Source organism: Anomaloglossus baeobatrachus, chromosome 5 (assembly GCF_048569485.1).
Source record: "Anomaloglossus baeobatrachus isolate aAnoBae1 chromosome 5, aAnoBae1.hap1, whole genome shotgun sequence".
Taxonomy (NCBI): Eukaryota; Metazoa; Chordata; class Amphibia; order Anura; family Aromobatidae; genus Anomaloglossus; species Anomaloglossus baeobatrachus.
The window spans coordinates 498,023,194-498,045,701 of NC_134357.1; the positions used below are offsets into that span (position 1 = coordinate 498,023,194).

The 22,508-nt window shown below is 46.8% G+C and overlaps 1 protein-coding gene across 1 annotated transcript in view; it reads left to right on the forward strand.

Annotated features, from left to right (window-relative positions):
• Positions 1 to 3,348: 3,348 nt before the first annotated feature.
• LOC142311918 (heparan sulfate glucosamine 3-O-sulfotransferase 3A1-like) overlaps positions 3,349 to 22,508 on the forward strand; it is a 189,930-nt gene continuing 170,770 nt past the window's right edge. The window contains exon 1 of the mRNA XM_075350778.1: positions 3,349 to 4,215. Within this exon, the coding sequence (XP_075206893.1) occupies positions 3,710 to 4,215 (506 nt within the window). The 5' untranslated portion in view covers positions 3,349 to 3,709. The remainder of the gene's footprint in view (positions 4,216 to 22,508) is intronic.

The window sequence follows — 22,508 nt, forward strand, 5'->3', positions numbered from 1 at the left end:
CCACAGAGAGGGATAGGGCATCCGTCAGAGCCTGTAGATCCCCCCGGGTCAGCGTCAGAAGGCACGGCTCCCAACAGTATTGCCGGGAGCGGACTCCTGAGTTCCAGACCGGGAAGTCCACAACACTACAGCACAGTGCAGAGGGAAGAGATACGGACCACCAGCCCGGGTGGGGGACCAGAATACACCCGGCCGCGGCGGCCGTCCACCATCACCTTGGTTAACCAATGGACTTGTCTGACTTCTTTAATCATGAGTAAGCTGAGACTCCCTTGTCTGACCAGGCGCACCAGTCCCTGCTATCACCGTCCCCTGCACCAAGGCATCGGGTCCCGGGGCCACCATCCCTACCCACAGAGGGGTTAACAACAAGCTGCCATCCCATCGCCCCGGGTGTCCCACAACAGCAGCGGTGGTGCCACATCTCACCACACACCATAGGTGGCATCACAGACAGTTTACTACCATCCCCGTACAAATAAGTCCCCTTTTCGTCGGAGTGTCCGCGCGACCCCTGGGTCCGGCAGAACCCCTCGAGCCACATCGCAGATCCGGATCCGAGCAGAGCCGGCTGCTGGCACGGGGACGGCACACATTACTGATGGGTTCTGACCCCAATAAGTAAGGAGCCTCAGAAGGGAAGTATCTTGTCAGCCTCGTACACATGTGAGATCACCTGCAGGATAGCAGTGGAGGATAAGAAAGAGCAGCAGCACACGATATGGGCACTGCAGCTCCTATGCCCTAAATATGGTAAGGGGGCTCAGCGCCCTTTTTCCCACCCATGACACCTCTTCTCATGACTATAAAGGTGCACTTTTAACTTGTCACAACGCCTCTTCACTTTGCCAAAAAAAAACATTTATGGGCATAATATATTTCCGGCACCTATAAATAAGATGTAAGACCCCAAATGTCCAGCAGGGAGATACGTCCTAGTCTCCCTCCTCCCATACAGTGCACAGCGCTAACGCCTCCTCCCCTCACATTATGATTTGTGGTTTATGCAGATTTTATGTCCGCAGAATCTCAAAATAAATATTATTCCGACCTAAGTGATTAGTAAAGGAAGGAGCAGACGCCGGGCTGTGTATTCAAATCAGACGCCTGCTTCCTATGCAAACGAAAGCAAATGTTATTTACATAGACATGTAACCTGCCGGAGCTGTCAGAGCGGAGATCACATATCCAGAGATGGGAATATTTAATAGCACCCGACACTAAAGTATCCACCTCTGATAGTAATGTATTATAGCAGTTATATTCTTGTACATAGGAGCATTATTATAGTAGTTATATTCTTGTACATAGGGGCAGTATTATAGTAGTTATATTCTTGTACATAGGGAGCAGTATTATAGTAGTTATAATCGTATACATAGGGAGCAGTATTATAGTAGTTATATTCTTGTACATAGGGAGCATTATTATAGTAGTTATAATCTTATACATAGGGAGCAGTATTATAGTAGTTATATTCTTGTACATAGGAGCAGTATTATAGTAGTTATATTCTTGTATATAGGAGCAGTATTATAGTAATTATATTCTTGTACATAGGGGGCAGTATTATAGTAGTTATATTCTTGTAGATAGGAGCAGTATTATAGTAGTTATATTCTTGTACATGGGGCAGTATTATAGTAGTTATATTCTTGTACATAGGGGCAGTATTATAGTAGTTATATTCTTGTACATAGGGGCAGTATTATAGTAGTTATATTCTTCTACATAGGGGCAGTATTATAGTAATTACATTATTGTAAATAGGAGCAGTATTATAGTAGTTATATACTTGTACATAGGTGCAGTATTATAGTAGTTATATTCTTGTATATAGGGGCAGTATTATAGTAATTATATTCTTGTACATATGAGCAGTATTATAGTAGTTATATTCTTGTATATAGGAGCAGTATTATACTAGTTATATTCTTGTACATAGGGGCAGTATTATAGTAGTTATATTCTTGTACATAGGAGCAGTATTATAGTAATTACATTATTGTAAATAGGAGCAGTATTATAGTAGTTATATACTTGTACATAGGTGCAGTATTATAGTAGTTATATTCTTGTATATAGGGGCAGTATTATAGTAATTATATTCTTGTACATATGAGCAGTATTATAGTAGTTATATTCTTGTATATAGGGGCAGTATTATACTAGTTATATTCTTGTACATAGGGGCAGTATTATAGTAGTTATATTCTTGTACATAGGAGCAGTATTATAGTAGTTATATTCTTGTACATAGGGGCAGTATTATAGTAGTTATATTCTTGTACATAGGAGCAGTATTATAGTAGTTATAGTCTTGTATATAGGAGCAGTATTATAGTAGTTATATTCTTGTATATAGGGGCAGTATTATAGTAGTTATATTCTTGTATATAGGGGCAGTATTATAGTAATTATATTCTTGTAAATAGGAGCAGTATTATAGTAGTTATATTCTTGTATATAGAGGCAGTATTATAGTAGTTATATTCTTGTACATAGGAGTAGTATTATAGTAGTTATATTCTTGTATATAGGGGCAGTATTATAGTAGTTATATTCTTGTATATAGGGGCAGTATTATAGTAGTTATATTCTTGTATATAGGGGCAGTATTATAGTAATTATATTCTTGTACATAGGAGCAGTATTATAGTAGTTATATTCTTGCACATAGGGGCAGTATTATAGTAGTTATATTCTTGTACATAGGGGCAGTATTATACTAGTTATATTCTTGTACATAGGGGGCAGTATTATAGTAATTATATTCTTGTACATAGGAGCAGTATTATAGTAGTTATATTCTTGTATATAGAGGCAGTATTATAGTAGTTATATTCTTGTACATAGGGGCAGTATTATAGTAGTTATATTCTTGTATATAGAGGCAGTATTATAGTAGTTATATTCCTGTACATATTGTGCAGTATTATAGTAGTTATATTCCTGTACATATTGTGCAGTATTATAGTAGTTATATTCTTGTACAGTACACTTTTTGCTGTACTGTTTGACACTGATGTTTGTGCTTGTGAATCATTGCTAGTAGCAGCATGTTTATACCATTGGTTGTATAATGGTGCCTATAGAGTCTATAGTATAGAGAGTACCTGTCTTCATACTGTATGTGCAGCGCTGTGTACGGGGCGGATGACACCTCTGCCATCAGGAGAACGGACAGAGGGTGTGTCAGTTGAGTCACGCCCCTCCCTCCGCTGATTGGCCATGACGCGTTCCATTCATGTCAGTGCCGGTTTCCTATTGGTCGCTGCGCTGCTCTGTGATGTCAGTGAGAAGTTTTGTGTCCTGGTCCCCACGTGCGTGCGGCAGTGACAGATAGAGGTGTGTGCACACTGCTCTGTGCGCAGGAGCGGCTTTGGCACAGGGACAGGCAGAAATTGCTGCAGCTTCTCTGTGTAATAATGATGCTGATGAGGATGCTAATAATGCTGAGGATAATACCGGCTGTACACAGGAGGGACATCACACAAGCTAAATGGAAGCAATAATGGCAATTGGGTGGAGTTCAAAACTCATCTGCTGACTGTGAAGTGCTGGATGGCATCAGAAGGCTCGGGGGAAATCTGCATTACCATAGAGCGGAGCATGCCTGCAGTGTGTGGATGGGGGCTGCAGCGTGCTGACCCGCAGAGCTTGCACTCAGCCCTGCACGGGGGGGAGGGGGCCCTCACTGACTGCTGGGATGCCATGGCACCCTGCTCCAGCATCACCTAACATGGCACCCCCCACTGCCTGCCCTGACACATTGTTCCGGAAGTTTGTTGTGATCCTCTGCTCCCTGCTCATGTCCCTCTATGTCCTCTACTGCCTGACTGACCGGTGCCAGCGCCTGCCAGGGCCCATCATTGGGGCCACCGAGGAGGAGGAAGCTGGCTACCTGGACCCTGCCCTGGCCATCTGGCGCACAGTGAAGAGGAAACAACTGAATGGGCGCCAGGGGGCGCTGTGGAGTCGGCTCTTCCCCAAAGTTGGGGTCCAGGACTCTATGCAGCAAGCCCATGGGGGCTTTACCCTCCCTCCACTGGGGGAAGGGAGCAAGAAGCTGCCACAGTCCATCATCATCGGGGTGAAGAAAGGGGGCACCCGGGCCCTGCTGGAGTTCCTGAGGGTCCACCCTGACATCAGGGCTGTGGGGGCTGAGCCCCACTTCTTCGATAGGAACTATGAGAAGGGACTGGACTGGTACAGGTGAGTGATGCTGCAGCAGGGGGATCACTACTGGAAATGCTGATTCTCTACTGCCCCACACTGGCCAGTACTGGGAATGCAGTCTCTTCTGGATGCATTGTATACGCTGTGAGATTTAGTAGGGATTTATTTATTCTTACCCTTTTTTTATCTATTCACATCCTGCTCCTGAGAATTGTGCGTCATGTGACTCCTCAGCTGTGATGTAAAGGTGTGGATGGGGAGCTGAGGTGTTCTGGAACTTGTAGTTCCCCAGTAGCCGCAGAATCCCATTCTACAATGCTTCCCCCACTGTGGATGAGGAGCTGAGCTCTTCTGGAACTTGTAGTTCCCCAAGCAGCCGCAGAATCCCAGTCTACAATGCCTCCCCCACTCTGGATGGGGAGCTGAGGTCTTCTGGAACTTGTAGTTCCCCAGCAGCCGCAGAATCCCAGTCTACAATGCCTCCCCCACTGTGGATGGGGAGCTGAGGTCTTCTGGAACTTGTAGTTCCCCAGCAGCTGCAGAATCCCAGTCTACAATGCCTCCCCCACTGTGGAAGGGGAGCTGAGGTCTTCTGGAACTTGTAGTTCCCCAGCAGCCGCAGAATCCCAGTCTACAATGCCTCCCCCACTGTGGATGAGGAGCTGAGCTCTTCTGGAACTTGTAGTTCCCCAAGCAGCCGCAGAATCCCAGTCTACAATGCCTCCCCCACTGTGGATGGGGAGCTGAGGTCTTCTGGAACTTGTAGTTCCCCAGCAGCCGCAGAATCCCAGTCTACAATGCCTCCCCCACTGTGGATGGGGAGCTGAGGTCTTCTGGAACTTGTAGTTCCCCAGCAGCTGCAGAATCCCAGTCTACAATGCCTCTCCCACTGTGGATGGGGAGCTGAGGTCTTCTGGAACTTGTAGTTCCCCAGCAGCCGCAGAATCCCAGTCTACAATGCCTCCCCCACTGTGGATGAGGAGCTGAGCTCTTCTGGAACTTGTAGTTCCCCAAGCAGCCGCAGAATCCCAGTCTACAATGCCTCCCCCACTGTGGATGGGGAGCTGAGGTCTTCTGGAACTTGTAGTTCCCTGTGCAGCTGCAGAATCCCAGTCTACAATGCCTCCCCCACTGTGGATGAGGAGCTGAGCTCTTCTGGAACTTGTAGTTCCCCAGCAGCTGCAGAATCCCAGTTTACAATGTCTCCCCCACTGTGGATGGGTAGCTGAGGTCTTCTGGAACTTGTAGTTCCCAGAGCAGTTGCAAAATTCCCGTTAACTGTACAATGCCTCCCCTTTGACCTCTGTACTATAAAATATGGAAGCTTTGTAATTCATCTGCTGAGACCCTGGCGGTAAAAACTGACCCACCACTGATGAGATTCGAATCCAGATCACTGATGATACTCGGACCCTTTTTTGGCGTATGGCCTCATTCACACCTCAGTTTTTCTCCCTTGCGTTTTTGCCCGCTAGTGCCCCCAGTGACAATAGTCTTTTTGCGGACAGAGGGATCCGCACAGAATCGCGGAGATATGGCCGATATTGATTCTATGGTCTGTGAAAACGCCAAATTCACACGTATGTGGACTGATCCTCACGGACTGTTCGGATAAGGGCTCCGCCACACATCCGTGAAACACGTGCGTGTTTGGTCCGTTTCCGTGTATACTGGAGACACGGCCAAACGTGCACCAATGTTACTATATCTCAGCGGTTACAAATGCGTTTTTGGTTATGTCCGTTAGTCCGTCTCCGTCATGCGTTTTGTGGGCCGTGTCTCACGCCAGCATGTCCGTTTTATTCACGCAACACGCAGCACGGACCCAATGAAAGTCAATGGGTCTGTGCGCACGTCCGAGTGACACGGACGCATCTCTGTTTGTTCCCTGTATGTTTTGTGTTTTTTTCATGTGATGTCAGTCTTTTTTCTTTTTCTGTTTCGTTCTCTCCCTCAGTCCGTCGGTCGGTCTCTATGTCTGTCTGTCCCTCTAGCTGTCTGTCGGTCAGTCCCCCCCCCCTCTCTCATACTTACCGTTCCCCGATCTCCGGCGCGGCGCTGCACGGCTGTTATAAAAACTCCGGCGGCTTTTCCTCTTTTGAAAAAGCCGGCCGCCCATTAATCAATCTCGTATTCCCTGCTTTCCCCGCCCACCGGCGCCTGTGATTGGTTGCAGTTACACACGCCCACCACACTGAGTGACAGCTGTCTAACTGTACCCAATCACAGCAGCCGGTGGGCGTGTCTATACTGTGCAGTGAAATAAATAAATAAATAATTAAAAAAAAATGGCGTGCGGTCCCCCCCAATTTTAATGCCAGCCAGATAAAGCCATACGGCTGAAGGCTGGTATTCTCAGGATGGGGAGCTCCACGTTATGGGGAGCCCCCCACCCTAACAATATCAGTCAGCAGCCGCCCAGAATTGCCGCATACATTATATGCGACAGTTCTGGGACTGTACCCGGCTCTTCCCGATTTACCCTGGTGCTTTGGCAAATCGGGGTAATAAGGAGTTATTGGCAGCCCATAGCTGCCAATAAGTCCTAGATTAATCATGTCAGGCGTCTATGAGACACCTTCCATGATTAATCTGTAAATTACAGTAAATAAACACACACACACCAGAAAAAATCCTTTATTAGAAATAAAAACACACACATATACCCTGGTTCACCACTTTAATCAGCCCCGAAAAAGCCCTCCATGTCCGGCGTACTCCAGGATGGTCCAGCGTCGCATCCAGCGCTGCTGCATGGAGGTGACAGGAGCTGCAGCAGACACCGCCGCTCCGATCACCTCCACGCAGCTAATGAAGACAGCCGTGCGATCAGCTGAGCTGTCACTGAGGTTACCCGCGGCCACCGCTGGATCCAGTGACAGCGGGTAACCTCAGTGACAACTCAGCTGATCGCACGGCTGTCTTCATTAGCTGCGTGGAGGTGATCGGAGCGGCGGATGTTATTTTGTTTTTCGGCCCTTTCTTTTACTGCTGATTTTGATGTTGCTTGTGCCTGTATTGTCCTGAGGAAGGGAGCGGATGCTCCTGAAACGCGTAGACCTGAACATGGAATAAAGTCACGTTAAATTCATCTCCTGCATCAGTGGTCTTTGGCGCGGTGTTCAAACACCCATCTCCTTACTAGAATTTTACTTCATCCCAGGGGTGACTGCTGCCGCTGACCCAGTATATATGCCTGCATAGTGGTTGTGACTTTTCACAACTACACTTGGTGAGTAACCTCCGTGAATCATACCCTATTTGTTTGTAGGGTAAGACCCTATTGCGCTCTCTTTCCACAGTGTTTTCACGTTTTGTGTTTATTTACTGTAATTTACAGATTAATCATGGAGGGTGTCTCATAGACGCCTGACATGATTAATCTAGGACTTATTGGCAGCTATGGGCTGCCAATAACTCCTTATTACCCCGATTTGCCAACGCACCAGGGTAAATCGGGAAGAGCCGGGTACAGCCCCAGAACTGTCGCATATAATGTATGCGGCAATTCTGGGCGGCTGCTGACTGATATTGTTAGGGTGGGGGGCTCCCCATAACGTGGAGCTCCCCATCCTGAGAATACCAGCCTTCAGCCGTATGGCTTTATCTGGCTGGCATTAAAATTGGGGGGGACCGCACGCCATTTTTTTTTAATTATTTATTTATTTATTTTACTGCACAGTATAGACACACCCACCGGCTGCTGTGATTGGGTGCAGTGTGACACCTGTCACTCAGCGTGGGGGCGTGTCTCACTGCAACCAATCATAGGCGCCGGTGGGCGGGGAAAGCAGGGAATAGGAGATTGTTTAATGAGCGGCCGGCTTTTTCAAAATAGTAAAAGCCGCCGCAGCAGTGTGAATGCCGTGCAGGGCCGCGCCGGGGATCGAGGAACGGTGAGTATGAGAGAGGGGGGGGGAAACTTCAGTCACTCGGGGGATTAGCGGTCACCGGTGAATCCTTCACAGGTGACCGCTAATCAGTACTCGGCACAGACAGAGCCGCGGTATGAGGATGAAGTCGGGTGAAGTTCACCCGAGTTCATTCTCATCGCGCAACTCTGTCTGCTGTCAGCCGACGTTTATAAACGACATTGTGCATCACACACACGGACATTACACACGGACATTACACGTACACATACACGTTAATTCCACACGCACACACGGTCGTTCTGCACACAAACACGGCTAGCATACGCAATTCACACAGGTGCCACACGGACCATAAAAACGGACACAAAAACGGGACACGGACCCGAAAAACGGCCCGTAACACACGTGCGTGTTTTTCACGGACGTGTGAAGGGGGCCTTAGAAGAAGGTGGGGACGTTTTTAATTTTTTTTTGTTTCTCATCTGTGAAAATTTTTTGAAACTTTGAACAAACTCTGATGGTAAAACCAGACACAATGACCAAACGCTGATGGATTTTTTTCGTTTGCGAAAATCACTGATGTGTGAATGAAGCCCAACGTTAACCCCTTAGTAATCAGTATGTTGGAATTTTAGGGCTCCCTCTATCTGTGACCTGCGTAATTAACTCTCTAGCTCCCAGTGTGCTGTCTTCTCTATACTCGGGTCCTCTTTCCATTTTACGGAGCGGCAATGAGGCTCCTATAGAAGTCACCAGGGCCGCAGTGATCCTGCTGATGCCTCCGCCTGCCCGTCATTCATTTTACATGGTGTATAGTGATATTGATTTGTGGATTTGACTTTTAAGACAGCATTTGGTGAGTTTTTGATGCTGTGTTAACCCAAAAACGCAGCGTTATGGTAAAACCAAAGAGATGGGATTTATAGAAAACTGTGCTTTTTTTTTTTTTACACATAGTAAACTGATCTGCGGTACAATTTTTAAAAAATTAGCAAAATGCCAATTTTTCTCGTGGTAAATTTGCGTTTAATTTTTTGGAATTTTCCCATAGACTTGAATGAGATGAGGAAATTTTGCAGGTAAAAAAAACCCCGCATGTAATATACACATGACTGAATTAATAGGGTTTAACCAAAGCCAAATAGAAGAACAAATGCCCCCAAAAAAAAACCACAGCGGGAAAAAAATGAGATAGAAACAAGCAAAAAAATCCGCCAATGCATCGTAAAGGTGCAAATAACTGAGTCGGCGAATAGGTGCAGAAAATCTGCTTACAAAACTCACTAAATACTCATTGTGGGTACACAGCCTTAGGCCACATGCACACGTAGGGTATTTGGAGAGTTTTTTACCTCAGTTTTTGTAGCCAAAATGAGGAGAGCAAAAATCAGAGGAAAAGTATAAGGCTATGTGCGCACTGAGCGTTTTTCGCAGCATTTTTGCACGTTTTTCTGGTGCGTTTTTGGGCTCAAAACTGCGTGATTTTGCTTCCCCAGCAAAGTCTATGACTTTTCATTTTTGCTGTCCGCACACAACTTTTTTTTTGGCTGCGTTTTTGAGCTAAAAAAAAGAAAAATGGACATGTCAATTCTTTTCATCATTTTACTGCGTTTTTCACCAATGCAATGCATTGAAAAAACGCAGCGAAACGCGGTAAAAACGCATTCGTTTTTTTATTGATGTGCTTTTGCCGCAAGTGTGTTTTTTGCGTTTTATGCGTTTTTTGCGGCCAAAAACGCAGCATCAAAAAAACGCTGTGTGCGCGCATAGCCTTATAGATACAAAGGCACCACTTCTGTATTTATCACTCATTCCTGGTTTAGGCTACAAATAAAGTGGTAAAAAACACTCACCAAATACTCATCGTAGGCACACAGCCTTAGGGCGGCTTTGCACACTACGACATCGCAGGTGCGATGTCGGTGGGGTCAAATCGAAAGTGACGCACATCCGGTGTCACTTGCGATGTCGTAGTGTGTAAATCCTAGATGATACGATGAACGAGCGCAAAAGCGTCGTTATCGTATCATCGGTGCAGGCTCCGACATTTCCATAATGGCGGTGCCGCGACAGGTACGATGTTGTTCCTCGTTCCTGCGGAAGCACACATCGCTGTGTGTGAACCTATAGGAGCGAGGAACATCACCTTACCTGCCGCCGGCGGCTATACGGAAGGAAGTAGGTGGGTGGGATGTTTACATCCTGCTCATCTCCGCCCCTCCGCCGCCATTGGCCGCCTGCCGTGTGAAGTCGCTGTGACGCCGCACGACCCGCCCCCTTAGGAAGGAGGCGGGTCGCCGGCCAGAGCGACGGTTGCAGGGCAGGTGAGTGCATGTGAAGCTGGCGTAGCGATAATTATCGCTACGCCAGCTATCACAAGATATCGTACCTGCGACTGGGGCGGGGACTATCGCGTGCGACATCGCAGCATCGGCTTGCGATGTCGCAACGTGCAAAGCCCGCCTTAGGCCATGTTCACACATAGAGTATTTGGTAAGGTTTTTACCTCAGTATTTGTAGCCAAAACGAAGAGTGGAACAATCAGAGAGAAAGTATAATAGAAACACAGGCACCACATCTGTATTTATCACTCACTCCTGGTTTTGGCTGGGAAATACTGAGGTAACAAAATCTCCAAATACTCAATGTGTGTACATCGTCTAAGGGGTACTTTACACGTTGCGACATCGCTACCGATATATCGTCGGGGTCACGTCGTTAGTGACACACATCCGGCGCCGGTACCGACATCGCAATGTGTAAATCCTAGGTGCGACGATGAACGAGCACAGAAGCGTACAATATCGCTGATCTGTGTAACGTCGTTCATTTCCATAATGTCGCTTCGCCCGCAGGTACGATGTTGTTTGTCGCTCCTGCAGCTCCACACATCGCTGTGTGTAAACCCGCTGTGTGTAAACCTGCATCCCGCCGGTAATCCGGAAGGAAGAAGGTGGGCGGGATGTTATGTCCCGCTCCTGTCCGCCCCTCCGCTTCTATTGGCCGGCCGATTAGTGACGTCACTGTGACGCCGAACGCACCTCCCCCTTGAAGGAGGGATAGTTTGGCGGTCACCGCGACGTCGCCGACCAGGTATGTGCGTGTGAAGCTGCCGTAGCGATAATGTTCTCTACGGCAGCAATCACTAGATATCGCATGTGCAACGGGGGCGGGTGCTATCGCGCTGGAAATCACTTGCAATTGCTAGCGATGTCGCAATGTGTAAAGCCCGCCTAAGGCTGTGTGCCAACAATGAGTATTTGGTGAGTTTTTACCTCAGTATTTGTAGCCAAAACCAGGAGTGGGACAATTAGGAAAAGTATAATAAACACACGAGCACCACTTCTGTATTTATCACCCACTCCTGGATTTGGCTGCAAATACTGAGGTAAAAACTCACCAAATACTCATCGTGGGTACACAGCCTTAGGCCATGTTCACACAAAGTATTTAGTGAGATTTTTACCTCAGTATTTGTAAGACAAAACCAGTAAACGTATAATAGAAATATGTCACCAATTCTATGTTTTTCACCCACTCCTGGTTTTGGCTTACAATATATGAGGTAAAAAACTCACCAAATACTCAATATGTGAACATGGTCTAAAGGCCCACAATGAATATTTGGTGAGTTTTTTACCTCAGTATTTGTAGCCAAAACCAGGAGTGGGTAATAAATACAGAAATGGTGCTCGTGTTTCTATTCTACTTTTCCTCTGATTGTTCCTCTCCTGGTTTTGGCTACATATACTAAAGTAAAAAAACCCTCACCTAATACTCAAGGTGTGAACGTGGACTTGGAGGGTAAAGTAGAAAAGTTTTAGTCTCCATCTGCTCTATATGTGAAGACGGAGGAAGTGATTTATGGATTCTGTCACAGACAGGATACGTTTCGGCATTGACAAATTTAGCGCATTTTGCACACTGGTGACACAATTCTGGTGCACTCGCCCGCCAGTCAGTAACAGACAGTACAGGCTACAAGACTCAGCCAGACACTTGACTTCACCCTATTTTTTGCCACACAACTGCTGATATATAATTTTCATCTGGTTGCAGAGAAGGGGGCTCAGCATAAAAGCATATGGGCCATCCACCATACCACAGAGCGGAGTACAGACCCATAAAGTTTCCATTGAACCTGGACGACCTTCTCTGTAGGATTTCCGCAGTTCAGAGCCGTGTTTTCTGTGATCAGACCCACACTGATCGGGAAGAACTTTGTAGACTTGTATAATATTTAAATAATTTTTTCAATTGCTAATTACCCTTTTAGAGACTGGGCTGGGGTCTGAAATACATTTTGGATCTCAGACATGACCTCTGAATATAGTTAGGGGTCTGATTTGGGGTCTAAATATATATTTTGGCCTATCCAGTGGTCTGAATATATTGAGGGGCCTTACCTTGGGTCTCAATACATTTAGGGGGTTGTCCTGGATTCTGAATATATTTAAGGGCCTGCCCAGGGGTCTGAATATATTTAGGAGTCTGATCTGGGGTCTGAATATATTTAGGGGTCTGAATATATTTACTAGTCTAGTCTAGAGTCTGGATATATATAGGGGTCTAGTCTGGGGTCTGAATATATTTAAGGGCCTGCCCTGGGGTCTGAATATATTTAGTAGGCTGTTCTGGGGTCTGAATATATTTAGGAGTCTAATCTGGGGTCTGAATATATTTTGGGGTCTTAATATATTTACTAGTCTAGTCTAGGGTCTGGATATATTTATTGGTCTGGTCTGGGGTCTGAATATATTTAGGGGTCTGGTCTAGAGCCTGAATATAGTTACGGGCCAGTCCTGGGGTCTGAATATATTTAGAGGTCTGGTTTGTGGTCTCAATATATTTAGGGGTCTGGTCAGGAGCCTAAATACATTTAGGGGTCTGGTTGCGATCCTAAATATATATAGGGGTCTGGTCGGGAGCCTGATTATATTTAGGGGGCTGGTCTGCAGTCAGGATATTTTTAGGGGGCTGGTCTAGAGTCTGGATATATTTAAGGGACTGGTCTGTGGTCTGAATATCTCTAGGGGATGGTCTGGAGTCTGAATATGTTTAGGGGGCTGGTCTGGGGTCTGAATATATTTAGGGGGCTGGTTTGGAATCTGAATAAATCCAGTGGACTGGTCTGGGGTCTGAATATCTCTAGGGGATGGTCTGGAGTCTGAATATGTTTAGGGGGCTGGTCTGGGGTCTGAATATATTTAGGGGGCTGGTTTGGAGTCTGAATAAATCCAGGGGACTGGTCTGGGGTCTGAATATATTTAGGGGTCTGGTCTGGAGTCTAAATATATTTAGGAGACTAGTTCTGGGGTCTGAATATATTTAGGGGACTGGTCTGGAGCCTGAATATATTTAGGGGGCTGGTTTGGAGTCTGAATAAATCTAGGAGACTGGTCTGTGGTCTGAATATATTTAGGGGAGTAGTTCTGGGGTCTTTCTGGGGTCTGAATATATTTAGGGGACTGGTCTGGAGCCTGAATATATTTTGGGGTCTGTTCAGGGGTATTAATATATTTAGGAGGCTGGTCTGGGATCTGAATATATTTAGGGGTCTGGTCTAGGGTCTGGATATATTTAGTGGCTGGTCTGGGATCTAAATATAGTTAGGGGGCTGGTCTGGGGTCTGAATATATTTAGGGGCTGGTCTGAAGCCTAAATATCTTTAGGGGTCTGGTCTGGAGCCTGACTATATTTAGGGGTCTGTTTTGGGGTGTGACTATATTTAGCTGTCTGAATATATTTATGGGTCTAATTTGGAGTCTAAATATATTTGGGGGTCTGGTTTGGGGTCCGAATATATTTAGGTGTCTGGTCTGGAGTCACAATAAGTGTTGCTATTCAATTTTAAATTAATTTAGGGGTGTGGGTTTGGCATCTGATATTAATTTGGAGTCTGAAATTCATCTAAGGTTCTGATCTGGGGTCTGACTATAATGAATGTGCTACTCTGGGGTCTAAGATTTAGGGGATCAGAGGTGTGAATATATTTAAGTGTCTGGTGTGGTGTTTGAATATATTTATGGGTCTGAAATTAATTCTGAGGTCTAAATGTATTCAGAAGGTTTGGTTTTGGGGTCAAGTCTAATGGAAATTTGCAACAGATGTTCTGAGTTTATCCTACATAAATGTGAACTGAGCCTGAGAACAGAGAACTAAGGGCAAGAGAAATAAAACATTTACAATTCTGGAGAACCTGGGTGACAACCATTGTGGGACCAATCATGGTGGCTACACTGGTTGTCACCCAACTTTTCTAGGAACAGATGAAAGTTTTGTCTAGATCCCTAGCAATTTTTGATTATTGGGCTGCATCTTTTATAGATTTTAACCCTAACATATGCAGAGTGGTGCGGGGCGACAGTCATTGGCGAGGGATTGACTGCGGATGCCACAGCACGCTACTTGAAATACCTGGTCCTGGATTGGTGTGTGGACTTCAGCCGTATAGGCTGGGAACCACTGTAGTCCGCATTCTGCTACTGGTGTCAGCTGTCCAGGACCAGATGATGACTCAAATGCAAAAGACCAACTGCTCACTTTAAACCACAACTCTTTACTGGACAGTTCATTCTGTCACAACTTCACACTCCAGATAGCGGGTGTGACGCCCTGGGCAAGCCAGGGGTCACAGGTCACAACATCACATGCACCCCACATTCCCGGCAGGTACATCAAGCTAACCTAAAATCCTTGTTGCCTTCCTCCAGGGGCTGATGTCCACACCAGGGGGTGGTGTGGCGCCCCTGAGGCTTCCGTCGCCACAGGTCATTGCACCCCATCCAGCGGTGTGATGCCCCATTCTGGGAGAGGAAGAGAGTGAACTCCGGTCCCCTGGTAAATCCACACTACACCCATTGCTAGGAACACACTGGGACCAGGGAAAGTGGCAGACAACCCTCCCATGCTGCATGCTGGGAGGGGTCGTAAGACCCATCCCTGCTCCTATAGGGTAGAACAGGGCAACTGGGGAGGTGGGAGGAGCCACAAGAGAGCAGACACAGAGAGGAAGGTCAAGTTTAGGTAGTCTACCTCAGAGAGTGAGAGAGTGAGGAGCCAGCATGTAGTTGAAGAAAGAGAACGAGAGAGAGTGGGGAAGGAGGAGGAGGCCTGCTGGAGGCACGCAAGGAGGAGAAGAAAAAGGAAAGAAAGCTCCAAGTCAGTCAGGAGCTGAAAGGAAAGAAAGAGACGCTTCCTGGTGAAGATCCTGGGACTCAGAGGGTCCAGGTGACACCACGCAGAGAACAGAAGGGGTCCCAGGGCCACGGGCAGTCCTAGAGGTACCATGGGTAGTTGTAGAGCTGCGGTGGCCTGCTCCACAGGAACATCGGTGGAGGGATCAAGCCGCAACAGGGGACGGTCCCTAGAAACCGGAGGAGTGCAAAATCATCTCCAGACAGTAAAAACCGAGGCCCAGGGAATGTTGTAAACTCCCCGGGCCACAGCCCAGAGCAGTACCTCTAGAAAAGGGATAATCAGCCGACAGGTGACTCCCCAGCCTGGAGGCTGTTGTGGAGGCCAAGCCAGATTCAACCTACCAAGGCAAGGCTAAGGAAGACAGCTGAAGGCAGAGACACTTAAGAGAAGGGTACCGGCTTTCACTCTCAGAATCACCCAGAAAAGGCGGAGGTCCCTGACAGTGGTCCCAGCAGTCCAAGGGTCCCTGCAGGACTGTGACAAGAATTGTGAGTAAAGAACTTGAAACTGTACCCTTGAAGTTGCCTCTGTTATTCCATCTGCATAGACACTCACAAGCACCAACTGTGCCCCGGGGCATTGCTCCACCTGTGGGGAGTAGTACCACCATTGCTGCCATATCATCCCCCGGAGGCCTCATACAGCAGCGGCGGCCTATTAGCCGCCTACCACAGGTGGCGTCACGAACACAAACTTTAATTCAAGCCACATATTTTACTGACACCCACCAGGGCCACGGAGCCGGGCCCAGCCACCACTGACTACCACCGGACTAGTCCGGCCCGGCACCGGGTGTCCCATAGCCCTGGGGTGGGCGAGTCAGTGGGCCAGGCGGTTGGCTCCGCCCACCGAGGAGTTCACAGCCCTGGAGGCGGGAGAACCAGGCAGAACAGCTAGGGTAGTGAAGGAGTAAACAGTGAAGTGGTAAAGGAGGACAGTAAGAGTGGCGACAGAAAAGGAACAGTTTGTAAAGCCTGAAGTTGGTCCGGGTGTGGGCCCCGGACTGAGACAGCAAGGTCAGCAGACGGCGGTGATAGTCTGCAGGGGGACTGTTTGGAGGTTGCTGGAAGGACCGCGGACGGGTGGTGACCCGGCGGTACTGGAGCAGTATACGAATTACAGTCAGCACCAGGGCAGGGGCCTTTCGGATCCCGGCAAGGCTAGGAGTCGCCATAATTTGCCAAATCCGTCAGTGAAGGGGACCTCTGTCTCCTAACAACCAAGTCCCGATTGAAGGCAACCGCCCGACCATGAAGGGGAGACACCGCCACCGCCAGGGCACCAGTTTCCCAGGGCCAGCGCCTGTGGGCAAAGTAGGGCTCCTTCGGCCCAGATTGAAGCCGAGGAGTGGGTAACCGGTGGGGACCCATCGCTACCAAGAGACTTTACATAGGTGCAGGGAAGAGACCGTCACCGCTAACTGCAGGGAACCGCAGCACCGTAACCGTCCGAGGGACCCGTCCAACCAGCCGTTTGTTTACCGAGAACTGTGTCGTGTTTACTGGCTGAGTGAGTACCTCCGTGCCGTGCGGCACAGCGCTGCCCCTGCGCCCCTGCACCTCCACAGGCCCCATACCCGCCTGTCCACCATACCAACCCCATTACTGGGCCCCGGGAGCACCAAAACCCCTACCCACGGAGGGGCAAATCAACAACTGGCTGCTCCATACCATCACTCCCAGGCTCCCCAGACAGAGCAGCGGTGGTGTCCACTTAATCACCACAACCGTGGGTGGCGTCACGGACAATAAACTATCCCAAATCCCAATCCCCTTTCACTCACGGGCGAGGAGCGCCGCTCGAGTCCCCGGGATCCGGCCCATCGCTCGAGCCACCGAGCAGCGGCAGCAGCAGGCCGCAGCAGCCGCAGCGGCAGCCGGACCCGAGCAGTGGGAGAGCGCGGCGTCCCCTCCTCCGCCCGCGACAACGGCACATATCTTTCAGCACTTTACTGTTTTGCCCATCAGTATTAGACACAGATCAACTTTCCCTCTGGGTTGTGTCCGATCTAACTGGGCCAGTGAGTCACAGTACAACCCAGTCCAGTGTTACAGCACACATCATGACAGTCACCTTCCCTTCCTGCAGTCCCATGTCCGGTCTCCTCAGGGGTCCCATAATGACCGGAGTAAAGTTTTGCACACCTGGATGTCTAACAGAAAACTAATAGGTTGGTTGACTATGTTATACGCCAATAGAGGCCCTGGCCACCAGAGTCCTGCACCATTAGACATCACCCAGTATCTTGATGGTTAAGGGCCCTGGCCACTAGAGTCCTGCACCTGTAGACGTCACCTAGTACCTTGAAGGTTAAGGAGCCTGGCTGTTAAGGTTCCATCCTCCAGCTCCTACAGCCTGGAGCCACTCTGTTGGAAGATCGACATCTAAAAGCAACGTTGTGTCTTTGGGCTCTTTTGAGATTCACGCTATCTCTCTTTCTGTCTCCTTTGCTATGTTGCCACAAACCTCCCACTGCATGCAACCTTCTCGACTGACCAACTATCACGTTCGCTCACCAGCCCTACACTGACTCTTTTTAGAATGAGCAGTCCTTACTGTGTCAGCTGGCCCCTCGCAGGTTGGGCTAGTCCCAACACTTAGCTATTTCTGTTCTTGCAGTCTGCTGCTGGGCAGAACTTCCTTACAAAACATTTTAATATATATAATATACCTTACACATTATACATTATACTATTATACATTACATTATACAGGAACATCACAATAGCATACAATTCACATAAGACACAAAGACATTATTCACACTACACAACATTAATGAGCTTGGTGTCTTCAGGAGTAGGAACGCGACCAGAATTGTCCACCACTCTTAAGGCCACTTTACACAGCGACATCGCTAGCGATGTCGCTGCCGATTGCACCCTCCCCCATCGTTTGTGCGTCACAGGCAAATCGCTGCCCGTGGCGCACAATATCGTTAGTCCCCGTCACACGGACTTACCTGCCTAGCGACGTCGCCGTGGCCGGCGAACCGCCTCCTTTCTAAGGGGGTGGTTCATTCGGTGTCACAGCGGTGTCACTAAGCGGCCACCCAATGGAAGCAGAGCGGCGGAGATGAGCGGGCCGAACATCTCGCCCACCTTCTTCCTTCTTTCCTCATTGCAGGTGGCCGCAGGTAAGGTGATGTTCCTCGTTCCTGCGGTGCCACACGTAGTGATGTGTGCTGCCGCAGGAACGACGAACAACCTGCTTCCACAACTAGCAAAGATAATCGGGAAAGGAACGACGCATCAACGATCAACGATTAGGTAAGTAATTTTGATCGGTAACGGTCGTTCGTGCGTTTCACACGCAACAACGTTGCTATCGAGGCCGGATGTGCGTCACGAATTCCGTGAGCCCAACGACATCTCGTTAACGATGTAGTTGCGTGTAAAGCGGCCTTTACACATGACTAGGTATGTATAATTATATAATACAAAAAACCTTGATAGAGAAAACTAAAAAGTTGCTCATTTGAGACTTTTGTAATAATAATTCCCAATAGATGAGAAGTCGATAATTTCAGCAATCAGTATCCCAGCCCATAAATTGGAAGTGCGGGGACACATAAGTCCCTTCGGGAGAGCAATCATGGCGGCTTCGTGAAAGCAGATCCGTCTTTGTAATGTCACAGCAGCTTTGTATCTGCAGTAAAAAGCCAAGTGCTCGTTATTCCGAGTAACTCATCATCCTCCTGTTTAACAACCTTATTTTATTTCTCCTCTTCGAGGATTGTCACAAAATTCAATCAGGCCGGGATTTCATCTATCTGACAGCTTTCAGCCAAAATTGCCGTAATTGTCTTGGGAGAGAATATAAAAAAAAAATCAGCATTTCGAGGGGAACCTTCCTCAGTGCGGAAACTCATCTTAAATCCGTTGTTTTATAATGTAGCGTGTAATTACGGGCAAAGGGAGCTTTCTGAAATATTGCCCTAAGTTTCCTGGGCGTAATGACATTTGGTAAAAGGGCCGCCTCCTCCACCCACCTCGATCTCCTTTATTTTTCCACCTGATTAGCTGAAAACAAGAAAATCCATTCTGGGGAATCTTAGAAGCTTTTATGTTGTATTAAGCTACAATCATTATAAAAGATTATTTTAGCTACCCGGCAGTGATGTGTTTCTGACAGATACCTACTGTTAACCGTATACTGTGACTTGATGTAAGTGACGGATTAATAGTGGGCCACAGAAACCCCCCATATAGAGCGGGGGAAATAAGTATTGCACACGTCACTGATTTTCTAAGTAAATATACCGTATTTCCATAGGTGCTATTGATATGAATTTCTCACCAGATGTCAGTAACAACCCATCCAATCTACCACACAGGCTAAGAAATCAAACCATAGCTGTCTATAAATTAAGTTGTGTGTAATAAGGAGAAATGACTCGAGAAAAGTATTACACACTTACTGAAAATTAAATAATACTTCATACAAAAGCTTTTGTTGGTGCTGACAGCTTCAAGACGCCTGCTGTGTGGACAAAGTAGTGACATCCATTGCTCAGGTGTCATTTTGGCCCATTCCTCCACACAAACACTCTCCAAATCCTGAAGGCTCTGTGGGCTCTATGAACTCTGAGCTTTAGTTCCTTCTATAAATTTTCTCTGAAACCAATTGAGAGTTTCCTTGGCTGTGTGTTTGGTATCGTTGTCTTGCTGAAATGTCAACCCTTGTTTCTTCTTCATCATCCTGGTAGGTGGCAGCAGATGTTTATCAAGAATATCTTGGTAGATATGTCTATTCATTCTTCCTTTTATGACGTTTGCCAGCGCTGTATGCTGAAAAACAGGCCCACGCCATGATGTTCCGACCTCCAAACTTCACTGTCGGTATGGTGTTTTGCCTTTTAGCCTCCCAACATGGTGTGTAATATGGCATCCAAAGAGTTCAATTTTGGTCTCATCTGATCAGACTATATTCTCCCGATATGTCACAGCCTTGTCTAAATGTTTTTAACCAAGATTTAAACACGCTTGAACATGCTTTTTGTTCAGCAATAGAGTCTTGCGTGGTGAGCGTGCATACAGGCCATGGAGGTTGAGTGCATTACTTATTGTTTTCTTTGAAACAATTGTACCTGCTGACTCCAGGGCTTTCTGAAGCTCTCCAATTCTTCTGATAATTATTTTCACTATTTTGCCTCAAATCTTCAAATAATGCTGGATTATGGCCCCAACAGTGCTCACTGGTAGCTTCAATAGTTTAGACATTTTTCTGTAACCAATGCCATCAGTATGTTTTGCAACAATAAGGTTGTGAAGGTTTTGAGACAGCTTACTGGTTTTACACATCCTGAGATGTTTCTTGTGTAGCAACTTGGCATTGAGACACCTTTTTTATAGGCCATCAGTTGAACCAACTGGTATTATTTTTCACTAAGTGGCAGGATTGCTTTCTAATTACTGAGAGATTTCAGCTGGTGTCATGATTTTCCATGGCTTTTTCCACCTCTCTTTCGTCATGTGTTCAATACTTTTTCCCTGTATCATTTCTCATTATTACACATCACTAAATTTATGGACATCTATGGTGTGATTTCTTTGCCACTGTGGATTGGATGGGTTGGTACCGAGATTTGGTGAGAATTTAATGTCAATAGCACCTTTAGAAATACACAGTAACAAGCAAAAAGGTAACAATGTGTTGAACTTTTGACTTTCAGGCTTAATATCTCACCATCCACGACAGCTTTTAGCATGAGACTACCTTCATTTTATAGACAATCATCTTGGCTGTCTCATACATAAATTTTACTTGCAACTATTTAGCATATGATTAGTTTTGCAGATTCTTGTCATGTCATGGCATTGTTACTGGTTTGCTCTTAAAAAAACTTTATTATTCATTGTCACAATAGAGGGAAGGTTGGGCGACAGCAGTGAGATCTAACAATACGATGGATACACACAGCCTCGACCGTCTGTGATACAAAGTCAATGCTTTGACCAGTGAAGGCTAGGACACCCTGTTGCCGTTGCTGTTGCCAATTTGCAACGCCCCTAAAGTTTCTTTATGGAGAGGTAGTACATAGCTGAAGTTGCAGGTTACCCGAAACTTTAATATATACTTTTATAAATTGTTATTGTGTATACCAGCTCCCTTTTTGCACAGCCCATCAACCGCTTATCTCCGTGACGCAACTTTTGGAAAAAGAGCACGCCAAGTCAAGGAAAACATTCTACCTTGCAGAAGATTGTGCAGCACACAGGGATAGCTGACAGTCATTTGGCCTCCAGTTGCATATTCTGACCTCCCCCGTTATTGTGTATACCAGCTCCCTTTTTGCACAGCACATCTACCGGTTATCTCCGTGACGCGACTTTTGGAAAAAGAGCACGTCAATTCAAGGAAAACATTCTACCTTGCAGAAGATTGTGCAGCACACAGGGATAGCTGACAGTCATTTGGCCTCCAGTTGTATATTCTGACCTCCCCCATTCACATTCGCGCTCAAGTGACACATTAAATGGTCGGACCATCCTTCTGAATTCAGCATCCTAATAACAACACAATAACACCATCTGGTTGTAAAATATCAGTCTTTATTTTTCTTACATTTAAAATGTACAGGTAAGTCAGGGAGTGTGCAGAGGGCAGCCCGACTACTGCTGTTTTACGTGTGAACACACTTCTACAGGTCTATAACATTTCCCACAAATTCAGGTTAACAAGAATCCAAATTTATTTGGTCTTCATTTTGCGTGAATTTAGCCAATCACTATTTTACTAAGTTCTTTATAAGTTTAGGAAGGGGATTAAAAATAATAAAAGATAGTTCCTGCTCCGCCCTTCACTCTCTTTGGAGCGGTTTTTGGATAAAACGTCTCTTCAGTCTTAGGATCAATCTTTGGTCTTGATTTCTTGGTCCTAGCTAAGCTTTAAGTGGTCAACGAGGGCACAGCACCTGACAGTGATGTGCATTGCACCTCAAGGAACATCTTGCGGTCTAGTCAGATTAGAGAGATGTGATCCGAAGACCAATCTGAAGACTGCTCCACAGCGAGCGGTGGACTGGATGGAGAGCTTTAGAAGTTGGACAGGTAAGAGGCAGGCCTAAGCCAGATAAATATTGTATTTTATTATAGCCTAAAGCCACTGTTGCTCCTCAAATTTAGAAACCATCTCTGGCCTTCATCCTCTGGTGCTCCCTCTATATACAAGCCAACTCTGGCCCAAAGCCACTATTGCACCCCCGATATACAAGTCAACTTTGACCTCCAGCAAGTGGTGCTACCTCAATAT